This window comes from Pezoporus occidentalis, unplaced genomic scaffold (genome assembly GCF_034315485.1).
Source record: "Pezoporus occidentalis ecotype Australia unplaced genomic scaffold, CSIRO_AGI_Poc_V1 ctg2, whole genome shotgun sequence".
In the NCBI taxonomy this organism is placed as follows: Eukaryota; Metazoa; Chordata; class Aves; order Psittaciformes; family Psittacidae; genus Pezoporus; species Pezoporus occidentalis.
This window is the reverse complement of record NW_026913855.1, coordinates 20,512,097-20,536,788: the sequence shown is the minus strand read 5'-3', so window position 1 is coordinate 20,536,788 and position 24,692 is coordinate 20,512,097. Positions and strand designations below refer to the sequence as shown.

At 41.2% G+C, this 24,692-nt stretch overlaps 1 protein-coding gene across 7 annotated transcripts; it reads right to left on the bottom strand.

Annotated features, from left to right (window-relative positions):
* Positions 1 to 4,950: 4,950 nt before the first annotated feature.
* Positions 4,951 to 23,475, bottom strand: ADNP2 (ADNP homeobox 2). 7 transcript variants are annotated; one of them, XM_062618090.1, is made up of 5 exons: positions 23,331 to 23,475; positions 18,325 to 18,485; positions 16,660 to 16,779; positions 13,507 to 13,596; positions 4,951 to 8,459 (listed from the first exon to the last, which is right to left on the bottom strand). In XM_062618090.1, exons 3-5 carry the CDS (start codon positions 16,765 to 16,767, stop codon positions 5,523 to 5,525), a joined length of 3,135 nt encoding a protein of 1,044 aa, XP_062474074.1. In that variant the 5' UTR covers positions 16,768 to 16,779; positions 18,325 to 18,485; positions 23,331 to 23,475; the 3' UTR covers positions 4,951 to 5,522. The 7 variants fall into 7 exon arrangements, with proteins under 7 accessions (XP_062474074.1, XP_062474073.1, XP_062474076.1 ...); XM_062618089.1 differs by lacking the exon at positions 23,331 to 23,475 and adding an exon at positions 20,568 to 20,890 and having other exon boundaries at positions 18,325 to 18,833; XM_062618092.1 differs by lacking the exon at positions 23,331 to 23,475 and adding an exon at positions 20,568 to 20,890.
* Between the last annotated feature and the right edge of the window lie 1,217 nt (positions 23,476 to 24,692).

Below are 24,692 nucleotides of genomic sequence, written 5' to 3'. Positions count from 1 at the left end.
AGCCTCATGCCTCAGAGGGGCTCTGAAGAAGCTCCCCCATGGCATCTAGGGCCCCAGCCCTCTTCACACTCCTCACTTCTGCAGGGACCTGTTTGAACCTGCCTCCAGTCAAGGCCACATCCAGCAAAACCCAGGCCCTTCCAAACACACCCCAGAAAGAAAAAGCATGTGTGAGGCACAGCCGCCCACCCTCACAGACAAACCTTTCGGAAATTCCCTGGCAATAGCCATCCCTCACACGGCTTTTACCAGGGAGCTCCCGCTCTACTTCAAAACCACCATGGCAAGTGCCCTGCCCTCATCAGCTGCCCTTTCAGCCTGCCACCAGGACCCTTCTTCAGAAATGAGCAGTTATCCCTATGGAGACTGCCCAGCACTGTGCTGTGATTGCTCCCAGATGACACCTTTCACTAGAGCAGGTCTCTCCAAGCCCCATCCAACCTGCCCTTGAACACTGCCAGGGATGGGGCATGCTCTTGCTAGTGCTACCACTGGCAACTCTCACCCACCAAAAGACAAGGAGCCAGGTCCCGAGCCCTGTGCGGCCATCCTCCTTCTACCAGGGGCAGCCACCTCACACACAGTTCCCCTCAGCTGAAGTGCTTGTGTTTACCTCAAAACTGGCTTTTTGTCCAGCTGCACTCATTGTTTCTGAATCTCATGGCCCTACCCCTAGCAATGGTTTTGTATGATCCCACACTCAACACAGATGTGGTCACATTCCAACCTCTGTTTGTGCCAAGGTTACTGGCCTTGAGCAGCAGCAGCCGCCAAGCAGGAAAATTTATGCTGGCTAACCTTTATGCATGTGTGTTTATAAATCATGATGTTGTATTAAGCCCCAACACTCATGTTCTTCAAATATGATACTGCCTCTTCTCTACACCAATGCTGCCTGATAGCTTCTCTTCCATTAACAAGTCTGGTTAATAGACTTGCATTTTTCATATAATTTGTAACATTAAGATCACAGTCCCAACAGCTACCTTAAAATGAGTGCTCACTCCAAAATATGCACGCCAAGACAGAGCAGATTCATCTGTACTTCTTACACTCTGCCTTCTGCCTCTGCTAACAGTGTTATATGGCAGGATCATTTCTAACCAGCCCACCTTACACATTTAGCTTTGTTGAGGGCTACATGAGGCCACTGTCGCATTAATGAGAATCTGAACACACGCATGGTCACACACACAGCAGACTGACAATGCCTTCAAAGGTAACTGTTTTCAACTAAGTAATGCCCTTGCAACCATAATTCTCTGCCCAGTTCAGGAGAGGAGACTGTTCCAAGAGCTCTGAAAAGCTTGTAATCCAGTCCTCTGTCTCTAGTATAGAGAGTCAGTCCTTACAGCAGATGGATGGTGTAGCATGTATTTGCTATGCAAGATGACTTAATAAATGAAGTTACTATGGCGCTTGTCCTTCATGACCTAGAAATGATTTCACAACGCATGCTCTGGAAGTAGGTCCTTATGTGCCAAAGACAGCATTTCAAAGAGGCTCCACTAGCATCGTTTCTGCATCACTTTTTCCAACTGCTGGCATACCATATGCATGACAGGACAGCTAACAAGCCCAGTCCACAAGAGACGGTCTTCCACATGTCATATACGTTTTGGGATCTGGTACCCAAGTAAAATGAGAAACTGTCCCTGTCAAGTCAGAACAGCTGAAATGAGATACACAGGCACTAAACCGAAGTGCTAAACTTCAAATGCCACACCACAAAGATCTGCTTTGCTCATAAATACCCCATATTTATCTTTTTCGCATGTTTTGCAGAGGAAGGAGATAAAATTCTTCCAACCCTTAACACAAGCTATGCACATTTTCTGAAGGCTTTTTTGGTCTTTTTTTCTCTTGCTACTAGACTGCAGTTTTTATCCATGTATCTGTACTTTGCTACTTAGCATTGATTATCTTTCCTAGAAAAGCATGTCCACAGTTAAGTTTGACAAACTTATTTTTGAAAATGGCACAGCCAGCTGCAGTAGAATTATAGTTTTATAGAAATATTTGTTGGGAATTGCACACCCAAAACTATATTCAAGAGCTACTTAAATGCCCCTGAGCTTTCCTGAACAACTTAGCACAGTGAAGGGAAAAGAAAAACCTGTCGTGATGGCAAACTGCAGTGATGTACATAAGAACACAGTACTGAAAACCAATCACAAGGGTGTTTTGGGTTTTGTCACCCTCCAGAGCATTAGTTCATCAAAGAATATTAATATAACTCCCACCACATAAATGTATACAGAAGATATATGACCAGATTACATTATAATCCTTCCTACTATATATTCAAATAATAAATTATCACACTATTCCAGAAGCACAATTTTTCTGCTCAAAAACTCAAAACACAACAACATATTTCTCAAAGGCAGAGACTTCTCCAGACCAACGGATTTCAGAAGTAGAATACATGCAGCTATTTTTAATGATTCCCATAAGGAACAAGTACTTGCTATAACTATCCTGCAAACCAACCAGTATTCCCAACCGGATTTTACAGTGGACCAGAGCTTCCCCTATAAGTTTTAAGGACTTGCATTCAGAAAGTGCAGAGAGCAGCTCCTTTGGTAGACTTGTTTTCCCCAACAGCATATACCAGGTGCGTCAGGCCCTGACCTTAGAAAAGTACCAGAGAGGCATTTACCACACTGACCACACGCAGCCATAGACAAGGGCAGCAGCATCCTTCCAGACTAACACTTCCTAACCAAGTGACTTCACACCAGAGAAGCCTACAACAAAAGCCTGATGTAGTTAAAGCCACTGATGTAACTTGCCTGTTTTCAGGCTCCTTGGCTTTCCTGAAAACCATAACCATACTATGTCTCAGTCACTATCAGATTTCAAAATTCATCTGGTTTTTGTTTATTTCTGCAGAGCAGAAGCATATAGTGACAGCAAATTAGTACCAAGATGTAAGAACACCAGTCTACAAAAACATGCAACTGTTAGTAGACATAATAAAAAATATTAATATAATGCACTAAAGTCTACCTAATGCATCTGGATCAACACTTTAAGGCCAGACTTACCTTTTGCACCTTTTAACAGCTATTTTGCACCAAAGAAGAAACTTTCACATCAAGTTGCCTGAATACATATTAAAGAGGCGGGAGGGGAGCAGTGGGATAGGTAATCATTTGCACACACATCTAAGAGAAAGTTAGGAAGTTGGTTTATTTGAAACTGTGAAATCAAAGTCCAATAAAGAAAATGCTTAACATCACCACTGGACACTATGCAGGAAAACTCTGGTAAGACTGGACTGTTCCCTTGGAGCCCCAGCATGGATGAACCCTGAAATGACTTCCCAGCTCTCTATTCCAAGCCACATTGTTACCTCAAGAACAATCTTTAACCATTCAGGGCAAGCCTTCCCCTCAAGCAGGCTGCCAAATTCCTTCCTGCTGGAGTTTCACTGATACCAGCATAAACCACCTGAAACGTGGCAGGGCTCACAGTACTGAGGCTTTAAGAGTGAAACTGAGTGCCCAGACTTCAGAACTTCTATAGAGCATTCATCCTCATTCCTCACTCATTCAAATGGATTCATGAACTATGCTACTCCCAAATATCATATATTTATTTTTAATGAGCTATTATTAAGCTAGATCACCATACTGGTTTCTTACTCACAATCACTCACTGCAGTGAGATGGGCACATTCCCAGAAATGGTGTCTGCGTCAATTCAGCACTGCTATTAACTAACTAGGTTTTTCCAAATAGCAGATTCTCTCAGTTTCAGCAACCATATATTGCATATACATCAAAACTCTCTGAAGAGATCAATATGAAAATATCAAGACTATATCCAAAATAGAATTTCAAATAGCTTATAGAACTTCAGGTGGGCAGCCACCAAATTCTGCTAAAAAATGTCATGCCCTTTTGGAAACTGCACCGAAAACATTCTGTGCCTGCTTTAAAAACTACTGCACAGGGCAAAAGTACACTTACTGCTTAAAAAACAGAAATAAGCTCGCACATCACTCTTTCCTTGTAACACTGGCACAAGTGAACTGACAGGACAGCCTGCTCTGTTTTTTCTTCTGGGAAAGATGGGTGGAGAGGGGGATGAACAGTAGGGAAAAATTAATGCATATTTTAAGTTATTTATTATATAACTGGCCAGTAATGAACACTGGAGGCACTGTCTGACAAGCAAGATGAAACCAAGCACACCCAGAAAGAAAGAACAGTACCAAACAAGGCCTCAATGTGGCCACCAGTACTACAGCTTATTCTTCAACTAAAGTGAACCTTCCCAACAGCTCTTCCATAATCTGTAAGAGGGATGGTAATTTACATTGAACAAGCTGATCTATTTGGGTTTTATGCCAATCTTACACTCTCTATAAACAACAATCACTAAGTATTGTTGGTTCAGGTACTCAACAGTTTAAAGTCTTGATGCTACCAATCTATCCAGTTGCAGTTTGTACAATTTCTGCCTCAAAAGGCTCTGAGCCAAGGTCTAACTTCCTGGGGGAGGAGGCACTGCTCAGTGCCCTCCCCCTACTAACCTCAGCTATTTAAAACAAAATCGCATTTTTCACCAAACTTTGGTGATATTTGGATAGGGCTTCTACAGATAAGCGATGTGTACAGAAGTCATCCATTCCATGTATCAGAGCAATCTGACTCCCTCCAATGCGGTTTTGCTTTTTGAAAAAGAAAATAAACCAAATGCTGCTACTACAGCTGCACAAGCTTTGAACAACAGGTACTTAAACAACCACGCTTCAACACCAATGAAAAACCACTTCTAGTTAGAAAGATTTAACGGATAACACACAACCACTTCAAGTCAGTTAATGATAACACTTCAAAGGGCACCACCAAGTTACTCAATCCCCACCAAGTTAGTACTAGTTAGATAATACAAGTCACCAGATTTAACTGGCACAGGCATTTTGGCTGAGGGAAAAAGAAGATTGCCATCTATTTTATTGCTACCAGTGCAACAGGAATTTGAAAAGGCAATGGACGTAAAGGTTACAATCACTTCTTCAGTAGCTAAAACAAAAATAGGTTAAAAAAATTAGGACTTAAACTCACAAATAATGAAATATATGTTTTTTCACGTAGTTTACCTCAGTATATTAACCAACATTGTACATTTTATTGTTTAGAAAAGACAACGACATTGCAGAAAAATAAAATAAAATTTGTTTTCAACAGGACAAATGTTTTACATGGTGGTATAAAAAGTGTTAACGGGAGCCTGGAGGCAAAAAAAGGAAACGGGAAAAGAAAAAAAAAACCTACTCCAGAAAAAGTACAAAGCTAAAACAAATTCCAGATGTGCAAGTCTGAAGGTTTTAGCTTTTCAAATACACAACTACGTGTGCCTTTCACAGTAAGTCACAACTGAACAAGACTGTTTGTACTACTGCACCCTTCAACAGGCCAGTCTGCAAGTCAAAACAAATTAATACAATAAACGGCTAAATCAATAATGATGCAATGATGGGTTCCTTTTAGCTGTTATAAAAGGCTTGTTTATATATCTAATGCTTCGTCTTTTAGGTTCAAACTGTGCTTAAGATTTTTTAGTTCAGACATACTGAAACCCAGCAGCACAGATGGTTTGCGATTATTCATCGCCTTTAAGCATATATTCCTCTTTTTTCCAAAGAATGATGCAACATCAATTTTCCATGCACACAGCAGTGAGGAAAGTAATTCCATCTCTTTCTTAGAAGGATATGGCCTCTTGTGAAAGTAGTCTGTCAAAAACTGCTTTTGAGCCTCATACGAACTGTGATCATGCTGCGTAGGATCTACTGCTAGAAGGCAAAGATCCTCACTAGAAGGAAGCTTCTTCATATCAGACCTGTTGCTAATCTTCTGTCTTTTAAAAGGCACTACCCCTGAATTCACTTCTTTTTCTGGAGACAGAGCTATGCCAGTACTTAAGCTCAGAGGCTGCTGTTCCCTATTCCTTTGGTCTTCTGCAACAAAGCAGGAATCCGACTGTTTTCTTTTCAGCGTCATAGGATCATGCTTTTCACCATTTACAAGCAGTAGCTCTTTCTTCTCAGTACGCTCAAGCTGCATCTTCACACTTGAGTTGCTGTCTTTGGGAGCACTTCTACAACGGAGCAAATGTACAGCGATAGCTGCTAGAGTCATATTTCCAGTGTACACACCACAACAGTGGATGCACTTGAAAGCAGGAGTCTTTAAAATAGTATGTACAGTTGGCATTATATGATGCCGCTCTTCCAAATGCTTTTCATAGGTTTCTTTACCAGCAAACGTACCATAGCAAAAGGGACAGGTTAACGCTTTTCTCATGCATCTGCCCTTCGTTTCTGCTGTCTGAGCTGTCACTTTGATGTAAACTGGGACAAGTGTCCTTGAATTTAGTCCAGCAAGCACAGCCAAATGTACTTCTCTTTCACCAATGTCTTCTTTTGGTAACACTGTACTGAAATCAAAGTGAGGAAATATAAGGTCACCCTGAGCATCATTACCTAGTTGAAATCCTCTGTTGCTATAATCTGCATGTAACTGCTTTTTCCCGTTGTGTGTTGTCTTATTGTGCTCTACCAGGCTTTTTAAGTCATGGAAAGTAACTGTGCAAAACAAGCAAGCTAAGCCATGCATCAAGAGATGTTTCATGAGCTCTTCCTCACACAGAAAAGACTTACAAGAGAAACACCGGACCGTCTTTTCTGTCATCCACCTCAGAAAGGGCGCACAAGCTGCAAGTTTGTCAGGTGCTGGGGTTCTGTCCACTTTTGGTTCACACTGTTTGTGGGCCACCTCCATGTGCACCTGGTAGACATTTGATGGGAAAAGTTCACTGCAAACAGGGCAAGTCTTCCACTGCTTAGCCTGTTTGGTTTCCTGACTTGTTCCAAGACCAAGAAGGGAGGCTTGAAATGATATATTCTGAGATGTAAATACCACTGGAGGAGAGGGTACACTAGCTGGTGACTGGGACAACTGAGTTATTGTCCCAGCCTGCATTAGGTGGAAGGGCACTTGTGGTGGTGTAACAGTTGCTACTCCCCCACCAGGAGGTACAGGCAAAGTAACTGAAACTGGGGAAAGCGTGTACATAGGTATCCCATTAACCTGCTTACCAGTTGGAATCAACTGCCGAACTATAGAACCTGGAGTCAAAAAAGCTGTATTCTGAGAAACTGCTGCTTGAACTGGATGATTTACTGGGATAACTGCTGGGGCAACAGGCTGATTAAGTTGAAAAAGATCAGATCTGACATTCTGCCCAACAGGAACAAGTCTAGAAGCAACAGGCTGGTTAAGCTGGAGAACACCCGAAGCAACTGTCTGTGCCACAGGAAGGACCCTGGGACTAATGGGTCTATTCACATTCCCAAACGACTGATTGACAGAGATAACTCCTGGTGCAACTGGTTGATTCACAGGGCTGACAGGCTGAGTAACAGGTAATGCTCCAGTTGCAAGCGGACCATTTATGGTACCAATGGTTTGATTAACACGGAAGATCCCAGGCCTGACAGATTGATTAAGAGGAAGAACTGAAGGGGCCACAGTCCCCACAGGCTGATTAAGGGGGAGCGTATGGGAAACAATGATAGGCTGGGAAGGTGACGGCTGAATATTCATGTTATTTTGACCTACAAAAAGATTATTAGATACAAGAGCAACATGTGGGGGGGTAGCAACTGGAGCAGAAGTTGTACGTGGAAAGCTACCAGAGGCACTTGGAACAGTCAGTGATCCAGCTGTGTTTTGAATGACATGTGGCTGCACCACACTCTGGGTTTGATTATTCTGTGGAAACGCAAGCTGGATGCAAGATGGAACTGATACAGAACCTGCTGTGGAAGTGGCAGGTGCTGCAGATAGAGAAGTCACCGCCATACTTTGGGGAGGCTTTGGAGCAATTTGCATTTGTTTCACAATTTCTGGTTTCTTAATATGCTCTGAAATCAAAGACCGAAGTTTGTTCTCCAGGTCTCTGTGTGTTTCAGCTGTCAAGACATGATACATTAAAGAATCTTCACTGTTTGCAGAAGCATTACATTTTTTACAGTAGAGCTCGGCAGAATCCCCTTTACTTCCATCAGGTTTCAGGCCAAAATACGTACTAATTAAGTTCTCGAAATGGTTCATCAGCACATGTTTCTTCATATTGTAATACAGTGTGTCTGTGAAGTGGCATTTTAGACATGTAAAGTTTATTATGTCACTCCTGAATTGTTTCATGCCATCCACAATGCTGACTGTGTAGTTCTGTATTCTTTTATTAGACGAATGAAACATCCGGATATGTTTTCCCACTATTTTTGGGTCAGAAGCAAATGCACATTTTGGGCAAGGAACCACCAGCTCTTGGTCCATTTCATCCTCATGGTAGCGGTGCAAGTGATTCTTGAATGAAGTAAGCAATTTTGATGAGAACTTGCATAAGCTACAGCAGTACGGCTTTGTTCTGTATCTCTGCAAACAAAACAAAAACATCCACTTAGAAACTGCCAGTTGATTCCTAAATCCCTGTTATCTGTTTCAAAGTAAGACTGTACTATCACCTGTCAAAAATGCCTTCATTGGATGTACAGCATGCATCTTCTCAGTTTCTTCTGTTTCTGAAAAGCAGACTTAAAGATGCCATACTTAAAGGGATAAACATTTGTGCCCTTTTTGCTTCTTTACAATTTATAAAGAAGCCTTGAGTTTGTTTCTACTCCAGCTCACAAGATGTAACTCTGAAGCCCATTTTTAAAGACAGAAATCACAGAACAAGCTAAGAATTCATATGCTACTTGTAAGCACGAGGTGAAGCCTCAACAATTAGGAATAGCAGCCCTTTAAGTATGACACTTTTAAAGCATTACTTAGGTCAGAACTGCCTATTTACTGGAGAAAAAAGAGAGAAGGGGTGAGAGGTTTTTGTGTATTTCAATACCCTACTCTTCACTGAAAGCTCTCCAAAAGCCACAGAAGATTAATTTTTTTTCCCCTGAACATTCTCTTGGAGCCAGATTAATAATAGAAAGAATTAAAAACCCCTTTTATGATACAGTAGCAGTGACCTCTTTGTATTATCTCAACATACTGGACATCCCATCACAGCAATTTCTTTAAGAAATTTCCTCTAGCACATTCACTATAAAACATACAGATTCTTCTCATAAAAATAATTTAATTGTAAAAAAATAAACCTAATTATCTTCCACTAAATAGTGGTTTGCTCCCTTGATTACGTATCACTTGACAACATTACTTTTCATATCCATATGAATATTATTTGCTCTTCCTGAAAAGCTTATAGGTCTATCAATCATTTTTTCTTACTAACTTCCTAAGAAGTTAAGCCTAGCTCCCGCCAAAACCTACAGAATCAGTCACAGCAGCATCCACGTGACAAACCTGCACTCTGAAACATGTAGAAAAACCTGTCCCTTCAGATGTGTTTTTCACCTTACTGACGCCCCTTAAGAAACACCATCCAAAGGGAACAAGCTGTTCCACCACTACAGCACCCAGCCTAGCTAGATCACCCAAGTATGTGTTAGAGGTAACACATGGAGAACTCCAGCAAAAATTTGTGCAGTTATTTTTGTCATTTCATATAGCCATGAAGGTGTCATCTACTAGCTCCTGATGAAAATCAAAATCTAACCTCCAGATTCAAAAGACTGGGTCAGACGAAGTGACTGGCTAAGACTGCTGAAGAGTACACTGTGAAACTATCAGTTAATTTTCCTCTACTTACACTCTTTAGGTGTCTGGTCTCAGCTGCTAGTAAACAGCACCACAGCAGATTAGAAGAGGCCTCAATTTTACGTTTAAAGTATACTAAGTAGAGAAAGGCCACTGGCACCACTGAACTAAAGAAGCATACACAGTATTATTGAAAGCTGCACCTCATTAGCCTTACTTCTGAAGAAGGCAGATGACAGAGTGGTGACTGCTTATTTTAATTTGTTGTCTGAGGCTTAGAAAAGCTCATATGCTTTTTAAATACTGGACCCACACACCCTTTACTTTCCCCTCCACCCCATCTCTGGATTGGCTCTTTCTATACCCATAAACTTATACCATAGTGTACTATACTGGCAGTATTACTTTGCTACCAAGTCTAAACAATGTTGTTAGGTACAGTTCTTATTCTTACACAAACAAGCATTGCAGTATATCGCTAAGAAACCACCCCGGTACCTGCATATTGTTAAGTCTAGGGGAAATGAAGTTCCATGCCTTCTTAGATCATTTATTTTTTGACAGAGGCAAGAATCATGACACTTTACAGAAATTAAAAAAAAAGGAGAAAGAAAAGTCTTGTACCTCAAATTCTATCAAATTAAGACAATTCCTAAACTCCCATTACTTAACTCAAAAAAAAAAATAAAATCCAACAACAAAAATCCCCAAAATTCTGCTAAATTCTGCTTCAACAGAAGTATGTGAAAGCCTGCTACTTTCGTCTTGTTTATGTATGAAGTAGAACTCTTCCACACAAACACATTAGAAAACAGGTATTATTAGAAAATAATTTCATCAGCATGCGCTCATTGCATAGGCTTTAAGCTCTTTTATATGTTCATAAGTGCGACTAAAAGCTTCCCAGCTTTACAGATAATTTGACAGAATTCTAGGCCACCTAGAAAACAAAAGCGGTATCTTGGAGATTGACCAACACAACCCTAAACTGTACAAACGGAATTCAAAAACGATTATTAGAGGCATTTAGGAAAACTTGATGAGTCCCGCTCCAAAGAACATACCCCGTAATGCAGCAACACTTTCCGTTGTGTAGTCTCACATTCCCCACAACCTAGAGACAAGCAGAAAGACACAACAGCCTCCAGAAATCGGAAGTTCTTCCATAATTATTAATGTCTCCCTAAAACCAGTACTAATGGTAAAACCACCAACTCATCTCAATAAACATCATCTCCAGCTTACTGAGCTTCCAATGTAGTTCAAACAACTTATTTTCCCCTATGGCAACAACTTCTAGAACATCCTCAAGGACCAACTTCTTTCTTTCCAAATCTAGGCAGCATGATAGATACCAAGATATGCGAGTGATAAATGTCAAGGAACCACAGCTGTTTAAAGAAAATAGGAACAACTTTAGTATCCACGAGACATAGCTTGGCAAATCTGTTCTGCAGCAACACATTACAAACACTATACTGAAGTTCATCATCAGAGAGATTCCAATCCTGTTTTTTTGGACACATACTACTGGTCATGCTGATTAGCTGAGTCAGGATCTGTATTTCTCTGTCATGATTTAAGCCCAGCCAGTAACTCACAACCACACAGACACTCACCCCCCCTCTTTATCTCACCCCGCACCCGGAGGGATGGAGAGAACTGAAAGAATATAAATCCCACAGGTTAAGGTAAGAACAGTCCAATAACTGAAGTATAACACAAAACCACTACTTCCACTAATAATAAGGGGAGAGAATATAAAACTAAAAGGGGAAGGGAAAAAAAAAACCAACCCAAAACAATAAACAGCAGCGATGCACAATACGAGTGCTCACCATCCACTGACCAATACCCAGATCAACCTGAACGGTGACCTGGTCCTTCCAGGTAACTCCCCCCAGTTTATATACTGGACATGATGTGCTGTGGTATGGAATACCCCTGTGGTTAGTTTGGGTCAGGTGTGCTGTCTCTGCTCCCTCATGGCTTCTTGTGCCTCTCCGCACTGGCAGAGCGTGAGAACCAGAAAAGTCCGTAACAGAGGTAAGCACTACTTAGCAACAACTAAAACATCAGTGTGTTATCAGCGTTGTTCTCAGCCTAAAGCCAAAACACAGCACTGCACCAGCTACTAAGAAGGAGAAAAATAACTATTACAGCTGAACCCAGGACATCCTCTCTTCCTGTAATAGATCAGGTCTCTCTGCCTGGTTTTTCTCCAGACAATAGGGATGAAAGATTCCCTCTAGTGCATGAATTTTAGTTCTTTTCCATTTTTAATGAAATGGCTATTTTTTTCCTAAAGGACTGTGGACAAAAAAAAAAAAACAAACAACAAAACAAACAAAAAATCAAAACAAAAACAAACCAAACCAAAAAAAAAAACACACCACCTAAAGCCCAACTTTTTGTTAAGTTTTAGACAGGAAGCTTCGTTTTCTCTGCCTTCATCCTCCTCTTCCCTCTTTTGTGTCTGGGGAAGAGGTGGAACCTATCCTGCTCATCTAACACAGGTCTCCAAACACTAAATTTCTCTGTCCACTGACTAAGGAAAAAGGCAAAAAAAAAGAATCAGCAAGGCTAGAGCTCATAAAATATGCTGACTGGAGCCAGGACACCTGATAGGAGACATTTTCCATGTGCATAAAGAAGAAATAAAAAGGGGGGAGGGAACCAATATAACCATTAACGGGATTTACTCCGTTCAGCTAAAGTTAGTCTTGACTGAAGGCAACTGTAAGCCTTATCTGAAGTGGCACTGAGAAGCTAATGCTTGGGTTTCTACAGACCCAAACAAGTCACATTTGACTCTCACCCACAGATTCATGTGAACACATTAACTTCCAATCTTAAATATGTGAAACCAAATTCAGGAAAGGAGAACTAGGAGACAAAGCAGACAAAGGTCCTAAAGGGAGCAAGAGTTGCTTTCTACTAAATGACAGACTGACAAAGACTGAATGGCTTTGTTTGATCAGCCTGTATGTTGAGGCTATTACAATACAACTATTGCATGTGGCAGCCTCTGCTTGTTTCGAAGATGGTCAAGCCAGATTTAAAAAACAAAACAAAAAAAACAGCCCAAAAATCCTGACAAACAGCCACCACACTGTTCTAAACCATAACCTTTGGATTCAGGATGAAAACTACAGACCCACTGCTCTTTACATGCTCTTGATAGGCCTTCTTCATGGAAGCAATCAGGAGCCCCAAGACTCTTCAGCAAAACTGAGAAAAGACTACCTTTTCTTCTGGATATATTCTTATGCTCTACATAGTATGTTAGAAACTTGCTAGAATGTAAAATTATATTTGTTTGTTCATCTCAACCCTGCCTTTCTTGCAGATACTAGGTTCATAGAAGTTTCCAGTCACAGAAAACTAAAAGCTTTTTCATATACACTGATCAAACTGGAACATATTTTCCACTGCAATCCTATCCCAAGCCACTTGCATCTATGCAACCATATTTGCACCCTTCCAAAGAAACAGGAAACATGTTGTATACACAAGCATGTTAAGACTACACATCAGAATAGGCTAAAAAGGCAGAACATTAGTGTGGCACCTTAAATACTCAACATTGAGGGCTGCATCCTTAAAGCAAATGGTATACACAGTCCTTATAACCAGCTGCGTTACGGAATACAGAAGAAATGAAAGATTATTCCTAATAGTACTTCGAAAACAGATGTTAAAGCTGCACTTTTTACCATAAAAAGTTGTATTGTAACTTTTCCAGGACTTCTTTTCAGAAGTGATAAAATTCAGCAACTCCACATACACATCTACCCAGAATCTCTAACACAACTATACATACCTTCCTTTTGCCCACTGACTCCCAAAGAGAGACATCACTCCATGAAGTGTTACAAAAGTGTTTTTCACCTGGGTCAAAACTTTTAAGATTCTGAAAGAGAAAAAGAAAACAAGAAATAATCTGCTTTTGCAGTCTGTTCTGAATACAAAAACAGTCTCAATACAAAGCAAGGAAAAAGAAAAAAGGAAAACCCACACAAACAGCAGATGAATGCCAAGTCCATATAGTATTTGGACCCCAAAATTCAGTTCCAAGAAATTGCTACTTTAATCTCTATTTCATTTATTTTACTTCAAATACTTGTTTGTGACTGCCTTGTAATCTAGTAGGAATTCTGAACACTTCATACTTACTGAAAATGTAGGAGTGAAAATATTTACACTTTAATTCCATTGCTTCTAGCCAAGTTCACAGTGAACACGAAAGATACTTTCTCCCTCTACCTTCCTCTTCCTAAATCTGTAATCCTCCACTATTTACTTCAATTTATTAACTTACCACTAAGGTTTACTCTGCAACAGGGTTTAGCATTAAATCTTCACAGCATTGCTCTGTTTTTAACTTGGGAAAACAAAGAGCTGCAGTATTTTTCTCAAGCTGTAAAAGTAACAGTATTATTGCATCTGGAACAACCGTGCCAGGGTAAAGAACTTTCCTTATAGCATTCTTCTAATCAGTCCCATCAGAACAGTTTATGACCCTCAAGTCAAAGCCAGCTACCACTCTAAAAATCTTAAGTTCCTCTCCAATTTTCTGAAGCCCACATATATCCAAACACAAACTTAACAAGAAAAATAACTACACTACTGTCTGCTAGGCATTTCTGAAGAACCTAGGCTTCAGAAGACCCCGTCCATTCTAATCAGCAATCCCTTCTATTCTAATCAACATCTAAGCACTGAACAAGCCATCTATCTGCCTTTCAGCCAAACCTTCTTAAAGACAGAAAAACACCTTAGAAAGAACCCCTGCATGGAGCAAGAGAAATCCCACAGCCTTAGAAAACATGATGCTTTTCTTACATATGTTTGATAGAGAAAACATATGAAGAGACTTAAGATTTACTAACAGTTCTGCAGCCAAACATACTAGAGTGAATTACAGTTATAAAAGTTCTCGAAGTTTATGGCCTACCCCAAAAATGTTCTGCTTTTGTATTAAAAAGATCACCATTTTCCAGAACAAAAAGATAAAATGCTCAGAGCTTAAATGAAGACTTAAAGATTACAATATGTTAAAGAAGCTAAAATAGTTTACTACAGGAAAGCCTCTGACATTACAAAGTACTTAAGAGTAATTGCAGAATCAAACTAGTAAAGTAGCCCAAAAGCTCATGTTTCTTCCTAGCAGAGATGAATTAAGAACTTTTAGCCTAAAAGCTAAACCATTCAGTCTCCAAGCAACAGACAGATACTAATTGTATGTGAAATTCCTTCACCTTCTTCATAAACTACTGTCCATTATCATACCTTACTAGAACAAGTTAAGACCAATTTTAAGACCAGATGGCAGGTCAAGTCTGCATCACATCATTTCCTACCGTTTCCTAAGTTGTCCAGCCTCCTCACACGAGAATGTCCAGAAATCAATCCTAATACTGGGGATGGGAGATGACGAGGAGGACACACGACTTAACGCACTTCATCTATTAAGACACCACACACCCTGTTCTACCAAAAAGAAATACCATCGTCATACGAGCCAACTACAAATTAAGTTCTAAAAACCACCTTCTTGCTGCTAAAGTTCTACCAAAACCAGCCACAGATTACCTGAAAGAAACAAACTTAAGTTATGAACTTGGTTGAGGAAGAATTATTTGCAAAAAAAAAAAAAAGCTGTATCTTTATAGCCTACATCTCACAGAACGTTTTCCAGAATGGAAATGTTTGCTGGGATTACCACCACCACCATTTATTAAAAGTGAGACACCACCAAATAAACACACACCACCACCACCCCCCAAGAGAACAAAAAAAAACAAAAAACAACACCTTATTCCCCATTCACCATTAAAACCCATACTGCAATCAAAAAGTTAAACTGCAGTCAATTTCATAGCAAAAAAGAATAGCACCATCAACACATTTCTACTTCAAAGGGTCAAGACAGAACAGCTTCTCAGAGGTTTAATTACAAAACAATATACAACACAATTAAAACAGTATGAAAATTTAAATTAAACAAATACACTTTTCCCTCAGCTCTTATGACATATTTAGATAAATCAAACATTTTTAAATGCAATAGCCAAAAATGATCCAGAATTAGTTATGCATGTAGGTCTTAATCATTTACATACACAGTTCAGAAAAAACACCACAAAAGACACAACAGCACTCCTACAGAGTTAACTTAGTTTAGCACCATCGTCCAGAGTTAATCCAAATCATTGATTCAATGTAAAGACATAAACACACTAAACTGCCAAAAAAACCCTGTGGACCAGCTGGCTGGAATACACTACTGTGTAGTCATTGAGTTGCATTACTCAAGTGTTTGCACTTTTTCTGGCATTAGTCTTGCCAATCTGATGGTGTGAATCCATCCTGATTGTTCCACAATACTTCATCCTGAAAGGGGCAACAATAGTACTAGGTCTTCTTGATCGCTCCAGTGCACTTGCATATACATTTTAAAAATGCAGAACTGAATACAACTCAGTAAGACAAGTTTCATAGTTTCCCCTGGACATAAAGCTTAAAGGCCTGCAATGAGAATACTGGGTCTAACTGATTGTTTGTTTTCAGAAATACTGAAAATCTGTATATCCTTCAGAGGCTTGCCCTTGATGTATGTCAGGATATCCCTGAATAGTCAGGTCTTCGTTTTCTGATGTTTTTAAAAGAATGCAAAGAAAGTTGCTGGGAAATATTTTGTTAGTCTGCAGTGTTTTTCCTAAAGCTGTACTGTTTCCTTTTGCTGAAGAATACTTCAATACTAGCAGAGAATATGCATCACCATCTATAACATACCTTGTTCCGAAACTGAGTTTCTGTCAACATTATGTTCTAAAACAGTAAATTCTATCCCTGGCATATGAGTGGTCAGTCATAAGTAAAGATCCCCACCATAAATATCTATGCCAGATATAATATACACACAAAAAGTGAAATATGTTTCAGATTGGTTTCATTATTTCAAATGCTTTACCTTCAACAATTCCCTGCAGCTGTCAAGCCCAAAATCCACAAGAATGCCCTTCACCTTTTTTCGAGCCTTCCTAATATTATCAAGATTTTGAACAGGAACTTGAAACATTTTGCACTTTTCCTGAAAAAGAAATTAAAAAAAAAAAAAGAATGGAATATTTGAACATAGACACTTGCATTTAAAAGTATTAAAGTCTTAAAAATGTATTCTTCAATATGAAAATGCAAAAGCCTTAAGCCAAAGAACTGGTCTCATTAATATTTCCCAGTAGATAAGTTGCTTCCTTTTAAAGGAAACAGAATTTTTTTTTTTTTGGGGGGGGGGGGTTGGGGGTGATCCTTTACATTTCTTCTATTTAAACAAAGTCACAAGTTTTTCTTTCAGATTTCTTTGTGTGAATATGGCAGTTATTCCATGTTTTGTCTTTTTTTTGTAAGAGAACATGAACACCAGTTAGTTTCAGCTCATTTAGGAAGGAGGAATTCAGCACCTTTCTGCTTGAATGTTAGTGTCAAGAGCTTCTTTGATAATCTGGTTTGTAGTCAGGTATGTACATGTTTAAAATATAACTGATGACAAAATCTAGATTTCCTGCAGACAGGAAATTTATGCTATTAAAATCTGTTATGCTGGACCTTTCATAAAACAAGGTAATACAATATTAATTCAGTAGAAATAAAATGTAATTAATGTATGGCACTGATAGCTAAATACACTGAGTGTGGGACAAATTTCTGTCACACCCACATGCTTTTAGGTCTCCTCCTTTATCAGCTTCTCCTACTCCAGAATTTGCATTTATAACCTACCCTACTCTCTCCAGCAAGCTGGAGTCCAGTTTACAGAGAGACAGATTATCTGCTATGGGTCATCCATCTGAAGGGTTGCGCACAGCATGGTTGCCCATTTGTCTAGGGCATAACCACCAGGAATCCCTAGCATTTCCACAACAGCTAGTCTTTCATCATTCCCCATGCAGCTGGGCTATGGATGCATCAGTTGTTTATCTTCAGCTCCCAGTATATCATAAAGTATTCCCATGGGTTTAGGTTATCTTTAGCTCCCAGTACATCACAAGGTACACTCTTGGTCTTAGAAGCATGTGCCTTTATCACCTCTTTTTTTATTACAGCACAATGCATTTTGGACTGAGATTTAAGAAACTTAATTTGGCACAAAATGGAAAGGAACTAACCTACACTGAAAATGGTCACTCGGAGCTTCACAGGTATTTCTTTGTTCTTAGTTAGCTGGACCTAACAGAGTTTAAAAGATCTCAGTCCTTATTGCTAAACGATTCATCCATCTAAGACAAGTTTTAGCAAGGAAAAGAAAAAAAAAAAAATCCCCAAACAGTACTTGAAGGTCCTTAAGGTCTTAAAAAGCTATACTTTAACAAAAAAAAAAAAAAGGAAAAATCAGTGTTAACATGAAATCTTTGCATTAAAATGCAAGACTTTCTTGTAAACAGTAGCAAAAAACCCTCCCATGTAAGACAGAATCCACAAGCAGAGCCTCACCAAAAACAAATAAATGCCAAAAAAACCCATAAACAAAACCCCACTTTTTCTACTCTGTATGTCATCATTCAACAAGACAAAAAGAACAAACCTTAAGTAAAAACATGCAACTGAGTGTTTTTTAATTAAAGCTCAAATAACTCACATGCTATTCTCCTTTTCTTCTCCCCCCAAAGGAAAGCTATGCAGAAAGAAATGGAGAGGGAGCCCCATTTGACAGATGCTAGTCTTGTTTTCTAATGGTTTTTATCCCTAAGAAGTCTGGAAGACATTCTGATACCATTGGGGTAGGTGTGGAACAGGAACCTAGACAGAATAGAACAAATCAGAGTAAACAGTCTGACACTATCAAAATCCAAGGAGTAAAATAAAGCTGTAAAATCCTCTTTTTAAAGTGAAGTCAACTAGGAATTTGTATAGTCTCTGGTTAAAGCTTTATGATCAGTCCCTCTATGATAGAAGGTTATGTGCACCAACCCCATGGCCCACTGAAGGTAACAACGGAGTTGACAGGATGTCACCATGCTCAGATCAGCCAAAAGGATATGTGGTTCAGTGTGTTAGGCTCCACTGGAAACACTTCCTCCATCTCAGTCCTTTAACTGATACATTGATGCTACCGAAGACAGGAAGCAGACATTTCTTGAGGCATGTCTATCTCATAAAAAAAGAAACATTAGTCTACAAAGGTGGTATAGTAATGCAACATCCATGTATCTCAAGTTTTCTTAACCAGCAATCTTTCTGAAATGGAAGTCATTAATAATTCATTTTCCAAGTAGTTCATCTTCAATCCAAAAATATGTGTATTTCTGTATCGTGTGCAACATTATTCAGTTGGTACTTCCACAAACTGTTTCGGACCAAGACTATTTTACTCATCTAACGTTCTGTATCCGTTAGACCAGCAATGCCCCATCACAAAGGTCACTGAAATTTCATCATTCTAAGCTTATTCCCTCAAGATGCCAGTTTAATTCCCTGATTACTACAGAGTTTATTATCCATACTTGTTTAGTACTATTTATTTCTCTTGCATTTTTGACATTCTTCAAGCTTTGGCTTGCACTGTTTCCACGCATAACTACAGTCAATCTTTTGTTGATATGCAACCCATTCTTAACCAGCAAATTCAGTATGAAGGCACTACAGTCAAATTAAACCTGAGCTACTCTAGCACCCAAGAGTCTTGATCTTTTCACCATGTTGGCTAACTACAAGACAAATTTATCTTAAGCTACTTTTAATTTCATGAACGTACTTTTACATGAACAGAACAAAGGCAAGTTAGAATAAAATAAAATAATTGTAGCAGCTGATGCCCCAAACTCAATTCTAAAAAGGTCATTCAACCCTTGCTCGGGCATTTTATCCATCAATTTATTGCTGCATTTACAGTTCATTTAGATAGCACCTCTCCAATGATACAGCAAACTTGGGTTCTGTGCAACACTAAAGGTTCCCTTCATTTCTACAACACCTGCATTCCATATAACATCCAACTACATTCAGCTGTTCAACAAAGTTCACAAATGCAACTCTGCCAATATTATTATAGTATTTTAATACTAATCTAAAAAACGAGGTAGCAGTCTGGGCAGTACCTTATTAGCCAAATACTTCTACTCTGCCAAGTAACTACACTTGACTATAAAATATCTTTGCATTAAAAAAGAAAAAGCAAAAATGCTAACATTTCACCTCTTCAAAGTGAGAAGTCCCACAGAATAGAAAGTTTCTTTTTGCTTTCCTTTTAGCCTACTTCTTAGAACAATATTCATTCACCTTGGAAGGGAACTCAAGAAGGCACCTATTCCAGTCTCCTAGTCAAAGCAGGCTCTGCAACGAATTGAAAACCTCCATAGACAGAGGTATGACAGCCTCTCTGGGCAACTTTTCACTGATAGACTCCAGTAAGAGTGAAAGGTTTTTTTCCTTAACAGCACCATTTGTGGTCCTAAGGAAACATATACAATAGAATTAAATATGAAGTTGGTATGGAGCTGGAGCAGGGCAGATGCACAGATGTGCTTTCCATGAGCATACAGGTATGTCCTGCAAAATCCATCAGTAAACAAGATAATCAGGTATTTCTAGAGATTTCATGAGAACAGGCAATTAGAGAGAAATCCTATTAGAAGGTCCACAGAGAAAAAGGCTGCAGTGTAACCCTTTTTAGAGGCCAGACAACCTACACAGAAGCCAGATCTCCAGATGTGTCCCTAGGAAGCTGGCCTTCACTAGGCCACTGCTCACAGAATCACTTGTAGTAGGGAAATTAAGAAAGGCTTGTGAAATTTTGTCCTTTCATATTTAGAAATGCTTTAGAAATTCAATTATTCTTGTTTTGTTTTCTGATAAGCTTACAAGCCATCCAAGAAGTCATACCTGGACATCTGCTCAACCGTGTTATTACGCAGATGGTTGGTTCCATTCCCTGGACTGTTATCTGTGCCTTCTGAAAGAGACCTAACTGGATTTACGGGTATGTTGGCACCATCAAAGCTTATCCAGCCTTTCGAGGGAGAGGAAAGAAACATGTATAGTTGCCTAACAATATCTCTAGGTGTTTTAACAGCATTGAGAGATTTTATTCCTGGAAAGAAAAAGAGTCATTTAATTAGAATGAATATTTTTCTAAATATTTCATTTACTGTCAATTATATTAGACTAATAAAACTTACTGGGAGTAGTTCTGGTCAACAAAATAACTCTACCTTATCTTGACAGAAAACCCAGGGTAAAAAAAAAAATAAATGAATAAACAATTCCTTTTGGTGCAACTAAATTGGAAACTTTTGGGAGTCTCAAATTACAGATCTCTTATAGTCACAATAATTCTGCTCTTTCTTAGCTAGTAATCACACACCTGTTAAAACGGCCATTTAATCCAACATAAAGATTGCCATCATTCAGTAGTTGCTAACACAGTAAAAAGCATTACGGTACGTGATTACATGGATAAAAATACAGTGCATCAACCTGCATCTTACTTAAAATGTCCAATCAAAACAAACTTAGATCACTACTTTTGCTGTTGTGGCTTAAATAACTATTGTGACACTTCATTAACACACAGTCAAGCCTCCACTATCCAAGATTAGACAGAAGAAAGGGCTATACCATTCAAATTCATGGAGCCTTCCTAGAGCACTGTGACTCATAGGAGAGCTAGACTCCCTTAGGGATCATCATCAGCCTGAAACTGAACCCAGCAGGACCTAAGCTCACTCCGTTTAACTTAAACACCTACATGGAGCCTACTCAAATGAGCCACACACCAACCCCAGCAACTTTAGGGAGAAGTACAACTTCATTTGTATTGCATTAGTCAGCCTGATATGACCCAAAGACATTCCACGTAGATGCACATAACAGATAGCAGATAACCTACGGTCTGAAATTCAGCAATGGGACAACTGAAAAAACATAAAGCTGCACTACAGGTGTCATCAGAAAGATTGTTTAAACACAAGTCAGCTTTTCCAGCATTCAGTAAAACTTAACACAAACCAAGGAGCTCTCAGGGGTAACGCATAAAGCACTATGAAACTGTTTCTGTGCTCTTCATTGTGTCTGAAGATTTGCTACATCTTCAGGGAGGGCTGTTGCTTTTTGAACAAAACTTTAATAAAATTTCATTAATAAATGAACTATGAGAACTCCAGTTTTTATTACAGCTTCTAATATATTTGTTACATACATGGTTAAATATTGCCCTAAAACAAAATCCGTTTTCTTGTTCAAAATTACTAAAATATCACTAAGATTTCTAGAATATAGACTGGACTGGAGATCCCAAGACTGAGTCTTTCCCTTGTATTTTTTAAGTATTTAAAACTTTAAGGGGCTCAAACATGTATTTTTTAATTATAGAACACAGTTAAGGAAAATAACCAGTTCTCCCCAAATAGTTTACTGGTCCAAACTTCAGTATTTATCAGTTGAAAGGGAGTTGTTCATAATTTTGACAGTACAGTACTATGAACCATTGCAGCAAAAGTCAAATATCTATCCTTTATTCCATTTACAATGCAGGACCAAAAGAACTTCCCACTGCTTGCTCTCAAGTGCAAGGCACACATATTCAAATGGCTTTAATGATTTGCATTGTACAGGATATGTTTGCTCATTCATAAGCTTTTTATTTTTATTTATGTATTGCTGAAGTACCACCAGAATATGTAATGCAATTTTGTATTCCATTAACATTTTTGTTCTAATTCTGCATGCAAACTACTTCCGTGCACCTTACAGTTTTCCATGAACTGTTTCAGACAACCCTATTGTCTAAAATCATGCACAGACTTCGAGACAACTTGTCAAGTTGGCTTCTTACACGCTCCACTGCCTATGTATTGACAGAAGTTAGAAGAATAAAAAGAAGTGATCCAAACCAACTGCTCAGTAAACATCACTCAAAGCAGAGACAACTCCCTGTTAGACTTGTCTCATTAGGCTAATTTCTACTTCCGACCACGGGCACACCCGGAAGTCCCTCCCCTGCTCGTGTGCGCTGCGGACCAGGGAGGGGGGTTATTCCCACTGAAGCCCACGAGGGCCGCCTTGGAGGGAACAGGGCGCACTCTGTCGTACTTTAGCAAACTTAGTTACGGCCGGCACGGCCCGCCAGACACCGGCGGTCACCACCGCGCAGGGAGATGAGGCTGGGCGCCAACAGCCCTGCGCCATCTGCGCCCCTTTAGCCGGCCGCAACGAGCATCGGCACAGCCCGGCGGTACTCGCAACGCACATGACAGCCCGGGGCCGACACCTCCGGGACGTCTGGAGCCATCCAGCTACCGCGTGGGCTTCAGCACAGATGCCTCCGGCGCCCCCAGGTGCCTCCCGGGCAGGGAGACGGAGGATCTCCACCGCTGCGAAGGTTCAACACACCCTGGCAGCGACCAGATCCCACGGCTTGGCGGACCGGCTCCCAGCGAGGCGAGATCTGCGATCTGAGCGCCTTGCCACGGCGAGCAGAGCCAGTAGGTGGGCTAAAGTCGCCGTTAACAGACGGCCGCCAGCATTGCGCCTCGCACCCACTGGTGTGCCCGCTCTGCCCACGCCGCTCACCTCCCGCTCCGCCTCCCCCGCGCTCCTCGGGGCGGGTTGCCTGCGGGCGCAGCCGGCTTACCCCACTGCACCTACCCGGCTGGGCTGCAGGGGGCGCCCGCCGCCGCTGCCGCTCTCACTGCTGCCGCCGTCGCCACCTGTGGGGTTGCGGTCCCGCGCCGCAGCCTCCGCCTCCCGCTCCTCACAGCGCCGGCCCCGCCGCCGACTCGGCCGCCCCGCCGCGCCCCACCCGTGTCGTGCCCGCCGCCCCGCCCCGCGGCTCCTCCTCCTCCTGCTTGTCGCGCTCTACTCCGCGCGCCGCGAGGGCGGCTGCGGCGGCACCAGCATCGCCGGAGTCCGGGCCCGACCTTGGCTCAACCCACGCGAGCAGCTCCCGCCGCCCCGCTCCCACCCTTCAGCCTCCACCCGCTCCCCATCGAGAGCCAGAAAGAGAAAATGGCGCTCGATTTATCCCAGGAAGTGACGTAGAGGCTCATTTGCATGACGTCCAATGGGAAGAGATATGGGTCAGTGAGCCCATTGGCTCCCCGGAGGGAGATGGGCGGGGCTTGATGTGGGAGGGGCTCACCTGCTCCCCTGCCACCTGCCCCTCCCGCCTTCGTCCTGTGAGGGGCACCACTGAGACCTCTCGCGAGATCTGGAGGCGTGACGTCAGCCTCGATGGGGACGGAGCCTGATAACGCGGTGATCATCACGTGAGGTCACCATGTGACCACCCAGTAGCACTCCTGATTTGTTAGGAGGTGTAGCCTCATTTACATCAGCTGGGGGCTGGAGGCCCCGCCCACCTCAGCCAGCCAATAGGGCAAGGAGAGGCCTGGCAGCCATGATTCCCATTGGAGGAGGCCCTGCCACATAGCTCCACACGTGGCTCACACCTCCCCACCTTGGTGCTCCATTGCCAGGCCTGGAGGCTGTGGTAGGGATGGGGCTCCAGCAGGATCTGTGGGATCCTCAGGTGCTGGTCCTGGGCAGACAAGACCCACCGGGTGCACCTCTGGTGATGTTGTGTGGGAGCATGGTGGTATCACACCCATGGCACTGGAAGGCACCTCAGTGTGATGAAAGGTGCATCTCTGTAGGTCAGTCCATTGAATTGTATTTACCAGGTATTTCCATATCAAGCAGCAAGCTTGTCAGGCACAGTTCTTACTCCTGCCACAACAGAATCGCAGAATGGTTTGGGTTGGAAAAGACCTTAAGATCATCTAGATCCAACCCGCCTGCAATGGGCAGGGACACCATGGTGGCAGATGGTTTCTAGTGAACGCAAGATGGAAACAGAACTGATCCCCTGTGCTGGTGGGTAACACCCACACCACAAGGACCAGGACAACGGGCCACGTCAGCAGCATGTATGGGTTTCAACTACTGAGATGCCAGGTATGGTTCTGCGGCTGGAGCAGGCAGGAGGCAAGAGGTGCATTGTAATAGAGG